The sequence below is a fragment of the Tamandua tetradactyla genome, chromosome 14 (assembly GCF_023851605.1).
Source record: "Tamandua tetradactyla isolate mTamTet1 chromosome 14, mTamTet1.pri, whole genome shotgun sequence".
NCBI lineage: Eukaryota > Metazoa > Chordata > Mammalia > Pilosa > Myrmecophagidae > Tamandua > Tamandua tetradactyla.
This window is the reverse complement of record NC_135340.1, coordinates 30,438,577-30,447,301: the sequence shown is the minus strand read 5'-3', so window position 1 is coordinate 30,447,301 and position 8,725 is coordinate 30,438,577. Positions and strand designations below refer to the sequence as shown.

General features: G+C 47.0%; 1 protein-coding gene across 2 annotated transcripts; it reads right to left on the bottom strand.

Annotated features, from left to right (window-relative positions):
• Window positions 1–326: 326 nt before the first annotated feature.
• On the bottom strand, window positions 327–7,830 carry LOC143655710 (dehydrogenase/reductase SDR family member 1-like). 2 transcript variants are annotated; one of them, XM_077127089.1, is made up of 9 exons: window positions 7,671–7,830; window positions 7,076–7,229; window positions 5,786–5,929; window positions 5,557–5,636; window positions 2,425–2,557; window positions 1,977–2,123; window positions 1,391–1,460; window positions 998–1,078; window positions 327–824 (listed from the first exon to the last, which is right to left on the bottom strand). In XM_077127089.1, exons 2-9 carry the CDS (start codon window positions 7,223–7,225, stop codon window positions 688–690), a joined length of 942 nt encoding a protein of 313 aa, XP_076983204.1. In that variant the 5' UTR covers window positions 7,226–7,229; window positions 7,671–7,830; the 3' UTR covers window positions 327–687. The 2 variants fall into 2 exon arrangements, 1 of the variants encoding a protein (XP_076983204.1); XR_013162237.1 differs by lacking the exons at window positions 327–824; window positions 998–1,078 and adding an exon at window positions 1,669–1,844 and having other exon boundaries at window positions 1,364–1,460.
• Between the last annotated feature and the right edge of the window lie 895 nt (window positions 7,831–8,725).

The window sequence follows — 8,725 nt, the reverse complement described above, 5'->3', positions numbered from 1 at the left end:
TGACAATTAAATGTAATGTATGATACAGGATGGTGATTAAGAATAGAGGTGACAATTTTCACAAGGATAGCATAGGGACGGCAGAAAAAATTGGAATATAGAATGTAAGCTTTCTATTAATTTTAAATTTCTTGAAATTGGTAATAGCATTTAAGGTGATGACATAAGTGAATACACAGGGAGGTTTTATGTGCTCAAGGATATGTGTGCAGCCTGCTCTCAAATGTTCAGGAGACAGATACCTAGATATGTAATATATGAAGAATGATATGGCAAAGGTGGTCAAATATTAAAACTGGCTGGTTTGGGTACCTGGGGTAGGGTGGCAGTTTGTTGGAGTTCACTGTATGGGATTTGTTTCATTTTCCCCATTGTCCTATAAGCTTGAAATTCTTTCAAAATAAAGAAAAACCCAAAAAACATGTAGAAGGAGAAATGAGACCTTTATTAGCCCGTTGGGTATTGAAAATACAGAGGCAAAAAGTAAAATGTAGGGATGAGAAAAACCAAGGCACAAGGAGTGGCCTATAAAAACCGCTAAAACCCAGTACGGACACACAACAGAACCTTCTTTTCTAATCAAGGGTCTGGGTAGGTGAGAAAGGTCACCAATTCCACTGAGATAGGCCAAACTACTCCCGGCCCATCTGGGGAGAGAAGCAGAGTGGTACCCTCAGGTAAGGAGGGTTAGAACTTGCTGGTATAAAGGGTCATAATCCACTTGGGCATACGGAGGAAGCCAGGCACGTATGAGGACAGCCAGCTCATCCTGGAGGTGGTGCAAAGGATGGAACTCAAAGACAGAATGTTTTCAATAGGTCGGCCTGGGGACAACAAGAAGAGGAGGATTCAACCCTTGTTTCCAATACCTTGGACATCTCAACCTTGGCCAAAGAAACTGAGTGGGGTGGAGGAAGGAAGGAACAGGGAGAGAGTGAGGGAGAAGGAGTGAGCAGTGAACAGAAGGAAGAGACATCTGGGCTGCTGGAGCTCTTACCATCCACATCCCGAAAGCCATAACGTCGAGCAAGGTCACAAGACAGCAGCACCTTTCCACTCAGTCTCAGAATTTTAGGGTCTGTGGACACATGTATAGCTGGAGATGGCTTAGGAGTAGCACAGAATGGCAACATTTGGGACAGATTCAGGAGCTCAGGAGAATTGTTTCTCTAGTTCTAGGAAGATACCTGGGCTTCTGACCCCTGGCCACACTTAGCCACTTCCTAAGGCTCCCAAACATCACACTAGGAATCCTACTTTCTGGGCCTCGAGAACAAGAGGAAAGAAGAGCTTCTTCCTACTTGACAACCACTCAAACCAGGGCCCAGCACTGACTGCCACAGTCCTGCTATCATCCCTTTCTTGTGGCCAGCTGCCCCCAATACTTCACCTGTTGCCAAAGCGACGATACATTTGCCACTAACTTCTGGGGTTTCTCCAGATGAGAAACGTGATGTGAGCTGAAACACAGGGGCAGGAAAGTGAAGAGTCAATACCCAGTCCCCTTTCCCCCTTACCTACTCCAGGAGGAGAGAAAGGCCCTCATGGCTCCACCTGCGGGAACCAGTGACTTAGAAGATCACCAGAGCTGCTCCTCACACTCAGACGAGACTGGCACCCCCGTGCCAGGACTCACTGGCTTCCTGAGAATGATCTGATGGTGCCTACCAGGGCCTGGGCCTTCGAGGTTAGCAGCTCAATGTGCGTGTTTTAAAGGAACGGCTTTGAAGCCTTCAGCCTTTCTTCTTCTCCAGTGAGCCTTTCCATTTATGCCACATGAACACGTTTCTTAACCTTTGCCGAGTTTCATTTTCTCCATGTGTAAAATGGAGATAATATTTCCCCTGCAGGATTATAGGAAATCACGTGTGAACAGTGCTCAGGGACTCAGTAGGTGGGAGCAGCTACTGCTGTCATGGTCTTGTTGGGGATGGAGAGGATGAGTCCCCTGCCTCCCTCACCCTTCCCTTGCTAACCTGCTTAACTTCGGGATCCTCAGAAGACGCTTCCTTTGTCATAAAGTCCTTCAACCATTCTGTCTGCACGACCCCTGGCCACAGAGACACGTAGCTGACCCCGTGGCGTCGTAGCTCGTGGGCACAGTCAACAGCCAGCCTGTCACACTGTGGAGGGACAGAAGGCAGGGTGACAGCCAGGTCTTCTGGCAGTGTCACCTCCACACCTTCCCTGCTCCGCCGGGGTATGCCCAGGCCCTCAGCCGTTCCCAGTCCCACCTGCCCTTCTTCCCCAGTATAATGAGGGGCCCCTTGAGAACCAAACAAAGGAACAGTCCATGGAGAGGCAGTGGGAGAGATGAGGGTCAGCTGGCTTTACCATTCTGACCACTGGGAACTCACCTCCTGAGTCACAGATATCATCATGGTCCCGCACCCTTTCCCGACCCCCATGCCACTGGGTGCTCACCGCAGCTTTGCCGACGCTATAGGCAACATCGAAGAAGTACTGCAGCCCGCCAATGGAGGAGATGACCACGATGAGCCCACGGCCAGCTGGGACCATCAGCCGTGCCCCATAGACCGAGCACAAGTAGTGGCCTCTGGAGGTGGGACGGAGAAGAAGGCATGAACTGCCTTTGGCGTTTGTTTGGGGGCTGCGGCCCTTTGGCAGCTTCCTCTGCCCTCTAGCAGTTGCAGTCAGCAGAGGGAAGGCTGCAGACCTGGGAAATCAGACTCGAGCCCGCAAAATGAGAAGAAAAACGGTTAAAAATCAACCACTGAGAGATGAGGAGCAATCATCTTTCGAAGACGGAATGGAAGAATAAAGGGCAGTCACAATCACAGATACCTCAGGGGAAAGACTTCAGAAACGTATAGGGTTTACACGGAAAAAATATATAAAATTTCTGCCCAATATAAAGAACAAGTACAGGCATAATATGGTCACAGACAAGAAGAATCAATGTATATTTACATTGCTCTATTCAAATTAATCCATACACGGCAATTAAATCTTAAATCTGTATGTCCATAAGGCTTTTTGGAGGAAGTGACTAAATAAACTAAGGCTCAATGAGAAGGATAAACATATGAGATTAGCCTGGAAAATCTTCTAAAAAGATGAAGAGTGTCTGGTGGGTGAGGGCGTTGTGCATCCTCACCCTGTAATAAAATGGACCACAGGACACACTAGTTAAAAGAACGCAATACAGGTATAACAATAGGCAGATAAATTAATAAAATGAAAATAGTCAATAGTTAGATCCAAGTGTAAATAAGAATTCAACATGTTTTCAAATCAGTGGGGAAAGATGGATCATTCAATAAATGATTCAAAATGATTGGGAGTCATGTGTGTGGCATTGGTTCTTATTTTTTATTTCAAAATGAATTCCAAAGGCTCTCACAGGTGAACTAAAAAAAAAAAAAAGAAATGAAAGTAGTAAGACTGCTAAAAGAAAACATGGGGGAATGTGTTAATAAACTTCGGAGGGTTTTTCTTAGTATCACAACAAGATAGAAACAATAAAAGAAAAGATCAACAGATTTGACTTTTTAAAAGTAAAGCATATATATATATACACATTTATGTACATACACAGAGAGAGGTGGGGTGTATGCATGAAAAAATGAGTAATTAAGTGGGAAATTATTTGCAAAACAAATAAACTCTTACACAGAGACCTCTTACAAATCAACGTAAGAAAGAATAACCAAATAACACAAACAACATGAAAAGAAAGAGGCAATAAACCAATGGAAAACAAAGGAAGCGCAACCTCACTAATCATTCTAAAGAAGTATGAATTAAAACAATCTTGAGATATTTGTAGCCTATCAAAGGAGCAGAAACTGTCCCGTTAGGTTGAGAACACAGGGAAACTGATACTTTCCTTCACTGACGTGGGATTATAAATTATTGGGGTCTTTTTTCAGGGCAAGTTGATGATATTTATTACATCTTTAAGAAGTACATACGCTGTGACCTAGAAATCCTGCTACTGGGGGTTGTTCTGTAGAAATACCTGCTCACATTTAACGGGCCTCCAGGGCAGCATTACTTAATTGGGGGAAAAAGGATACAACTCAATTGCCACAATTAAGAAATTAGATAAATAAATTATGGTACATCCTTCCAACGGATAATTTTGCAAGCATTAAAAAGAATTAGAGATATTTGTGTGGACAATATGAAAGGATGAATAGGAAACCACTCACAGTAGCTATCTCAGAGGAGGGTGAAGAGGGTGGCAGTGAAGAGAACAAGGTTCATCACGGTCTTTAACTTTTTTTTCAGTAATTAAAAAAAAAAATAGACGTATATATTGTAACCAGAAAAAGCTTTTTCGCCATGAGGAACTTTTTAGGACTCTATAAATGGAAACAAGTCGAGAGAGTTTTAGTTTGAAAAGGAAAGGCCAGTTCAAGGAATGCAGAAGAAGGACACAGTAAATGTGCGCGTGCATGCATGTGCGCGTGTGTGCACGCGCGCGTGTGTGTTCGTGCGTGTGTGAAGAGGGAGGGAAGGTGCTGATGTGCTGCCGAGAAGCTCACAAAGTGAATTTTGCTGTCACCGGGGCCCAGCGCCCACCCTCCAGGTCTGGTGTCTCCCTCACTGCTGCAAAACCCTGACCAGCAGGGGAGAAGGGTGTGGAAGGCTCCTCTCTTTGAGGCTGATGGACAGAGGCACTGCCTACTTCCAGCGTTTCGGTTTTCCGTTCATGTCTCTGAGCTGACCGCCTCCCTCTGACCTCACAAACTTTCTTCCACTTTAGAAACCATGATTGCATTCTAGTCCTTCTCCCACTTTAGAAGTCACAATGGCATTTTAGTTCTGCTTTCAGGGGCTTGCTGCCTGAGTCCCAGGATCGGAACTGTAGGTGTTCTCAAATGCTCTGATCAGGTATTTGCAGATAATCTCTTGGTTAGTCCCACAGGTGGCTGATCATATCTACCTAGTAGAGTTTAATAATCTGAGAGAGGAACATCGTTCCAACAATAAAAAACACGGACACTGCTGGTGCATATTTACTGGGTGAATTCTAAATGCTGTGCTTCCACCTCACTTCTCTGCGTAATGCCGAGACACCCCTGCACTCCGGGCTCTGACCCAGAAGTGCCCTTGCCTGTGGGTCAGGAGTAAGAAAGGGGCGGCTAAGGAGCGGGAGCACTCACTCTTTCTTATTAACCTTCTCTTGGTCCAACACAAAACAATCTCTTCCTCTAACCACTTTTGAAAGTACAGATTATCTACGGGGTGTGTTATTTGTGGGGGGTTGGAGCTCTCAGGCAGGAAGTCTCCCTTCTTGGTTGTGCGTTTGAATAGGCAGGGAGGGAGGCAGGAGGGAGGCCAAGGGCTCCTTCAGGTGAAATGTATTGACAGAAAGAAGGCAAAAGTCTACATCCCAGGTACAGTTTCACCTGGATGAAACTTTTCCAGAGGTAAGTGGGGCAAATGGGACAGAAAGGAGAAGGGGCTGGAGGGATGAGGAGGCTCAGGAAAGGAGAGGGCCAATGGGGAAAGGTCTGGCCCCCCCGCCTGGGTGAGTGAGGGAGGGGACCTGGGTTCTTGCAGTGGCCTTGCAAGGGGAGCACCTACCTGAGTCCCACGTTGTTGACATCGTCCCACAAAGAGGCGGGGCTTTCCCAGAATGTCTTCTGCTTATTGTCCAAGATTGCCTGGAAGACACAGGAAAGGTGATGGATTGGATGATCTTAAAGTAGGAAGGAGTGAGGGGCGGGGTAATAGAGGAGACAGTGGGGATGAGGACTCAGGGCTTAGGGGTAGGGCCAGGAACATGGGACTGGGTTCACAGTTTAAAGGGTACCTGGGCCCCAGCGTAGGCATTGTTGACCAGCACATCCAGATGCCCCTCCTGCTCCCGACGCACCTGCTCGAACAGGCTCTGCACGTCACTCTCCCGACTGGAATCACATACCACAGGCACACACCTGCCTCCACGGGATTGCGCCTGAAGAGGGACCCAGGAGATACGTGCTAAGGCCACTCCCCCGACCAAAGTGAACTTGGGAGCTGAGAAGGCAAGCAGCTGAGGGAACCTGGCGAGCAAATATCACCCTCTGGTGTTTCAGGAATGAGCAGCTCCTCCCTCTCGGCCCCCACCTTGCCCCCACCCACTAGCAAGGTGGATCTCGTGTTTCACATCAACAGACTTTTACTGAAGCTTATAAACCACGTGCAAGGCACTGTGTCCTGCACATGGAAGACAGGGACAGATAAGGCATGGAGCCAGGTCGTGAGAACCGAGTAATGATCCTTTTCCTCATCCTTGGTCATTTCCATCTCTCAGGCCCTTAGCTCCTACTCTTCGGCACTCACTTCGAGCTTCTTTGCAACCCCAGCCTTCTTACCCTCATCCTGTCAACTGTCATCTTTGGTAGCTGAGAAATCAGTTACCAAGCATGAACTGTTTCTACTTTGTGTTCTGCCTCATCCTCTACAAATGTGTCCCCAATGTGTACTTTTAGGCTCTAGCTTTTCTTATTCACCACATCCACACTGTCCCTCTGTCCCTCTGCTAGAATGCCTTTCCTAACTTTAGAGACGCGGTTTGAGAACCACCTCCTGCAAAATGCCTTCCCTGACAATCCTGTTCCCCATAGAATCTCCACATGCACTCACGTGCACACCTCTCTCATCACACGATATGGAGATAAGCAATTTCTGCATCTGACTTCCTGTTGGACTCTGTCTTTTTAAGAGCAAAGATTATATTTCATTAATCTCAGTAACTTCAGTGCTTTGCCTAGCACCTAGCAAACTGTAGGCACCCACACATTTATTGAACTGAAGTCTAGTAGGGAAGTCTGGATTCCAAATGAGAACGTAAAGTTCATTAAGGCTTCCCCAAAAATAGAAGAATGTACAGGTCTACAATCCTTTAGTTGTTAATTCCAAATTCCCGAAGCTCATAAAGCTTACTTGGTGGTGAAATTGGACCCGACCTAAAGTTGATTGTGGTATTTGTTTTCCCACTTGGAGTAGATATTCATGTTTTGCTGAGGAATATTACGATTTCTAGTAAGGGATTACGGGAGAACCTGAGAAGGGCTTCCTCGGGTGGTTTCTGTGCGGCGGTCCCAGAGCAAGGGCTCACCTCCTGAGCAGTGGTCTGCAGCGTGTCCAGACGACGGCCAGTGATGTAAACGGTGGCCCCTGCTTCGCAGAGCTGCAAGGCAATGCCGCGCCCGATGCCCCTGGACGCACCAGTCACCACGCACACTTGGCCCTTCAGAGGCGGTGCCATGATTCTGGTAAAGGGTGAAAACCTGTGGCAGCAGAGACTTGATCTGCGGAAAGCCGGCAGATTGCACGTGTGTGTGTGTGTGTGTGTATGTACGGGGACCCAAAACAGCGGCAGGAAGGGGAGCAAAGGTCGGGCTCCTATGACAGGAGGGAAAAGGAACAGAGGGGGTGCCTGAGAGGTGGGTGGGCCCTCAGGCAGGGCTGCTGAGTGTCTCTTTTGGGAGGGTAGGGAGTGAAGGGGGCGGGCTGGGCTGTCCAGAGCTGGACACCTCGTGGCATCCTCTGAGGTGGGAGGTTCTGGAACGGGAGACCCTCAGGGTCCTGGGCTCTCTGGGGCTGTGGCCCTTACAGCCTGGATGCAGTCCCGCCGACCGCGGGCGCCGCTTCCCGGCCTGGTGGAGCGGGAGGCCCGGGGACCCCGAGGCGAGCGGGGAATTCTTACTCACCAACTCCTGTGCGGTCTCGCTACAGCTGCTGTGGCTCGAAAACCTTGATTCTGGCGGCGGGAGCGGGAGGGATGGAGTGGAAGTCCGAGCTCTGCCAAGACCAAACTGGAGAGGTGCAGGAAGGGCTCCGAGAGAGCAGGACTGGGTCTGAATCTAAGGTCCGGGTGGAGGGGGCGGAGAGCTGGCCTGGGGTGAGGGCAGGCTGTGGGGGCGGGGCGAGCATTCTACCACTAACCACCCATGCACCCTTAGTGTCTTTTTAAAAATAATTAATTAATTAATTAATTTATTAAATGTAACAACATACAAACACGAGCATTCTTATCATATGATCATTCCATTCTTGATATACAATCAATAACTTACAATATTATCACAATAACTTACAATATACACATATTGTATATTCATCATCTTGATCATTTATTAGAACATTTGCATCAATTCAGAAAAAGAAGTAAAAAGAAAACAGAAAAAAACTTCATACATACCATACCCCTTACCTCTACCATTCATTGATTACCAGCATATCAATCTATGGAATTTCTTTTAACATTTGTTCCTCTATTATTTATTTATTTTTAATCCATACTTTTTATTCATCTGTTGATAAGGTAGATAAAAGGAGCATGAGACACAAGGTTTTCACAATCACACAGTCACATTGCGAAAGCTATATCATTATACAATCATCTTCAAGAAACATGGCTACTGGAACACAGCTCTACATTTTCAGGCTGTTCCCTCCAGTCTCTCTACTACTCCTTAACTAAAAAGGTGATATTTATTTAATGTGTAAGAATAACCTCCAGGATTACTTCTCGTATCTGTTTGGAATCTCTCAGCCACTGACACTTTATTTTGTCTCATTTCACTTTTCCCCCTTTTGGTTGAGAATATTTTCTCAATCCCTTGGTGCTGAGTCCCAGCTCATTCTAGGATTTCTGTCCCACACTGCCAGGAAGGTCCACACCCCTGGGAGTCATGTCCCATGTAGAGAGGGGGAGGGCAGTGAGTTTGCTTGTCATGTTGGCGCAGAGAGAGTGATCATCTGA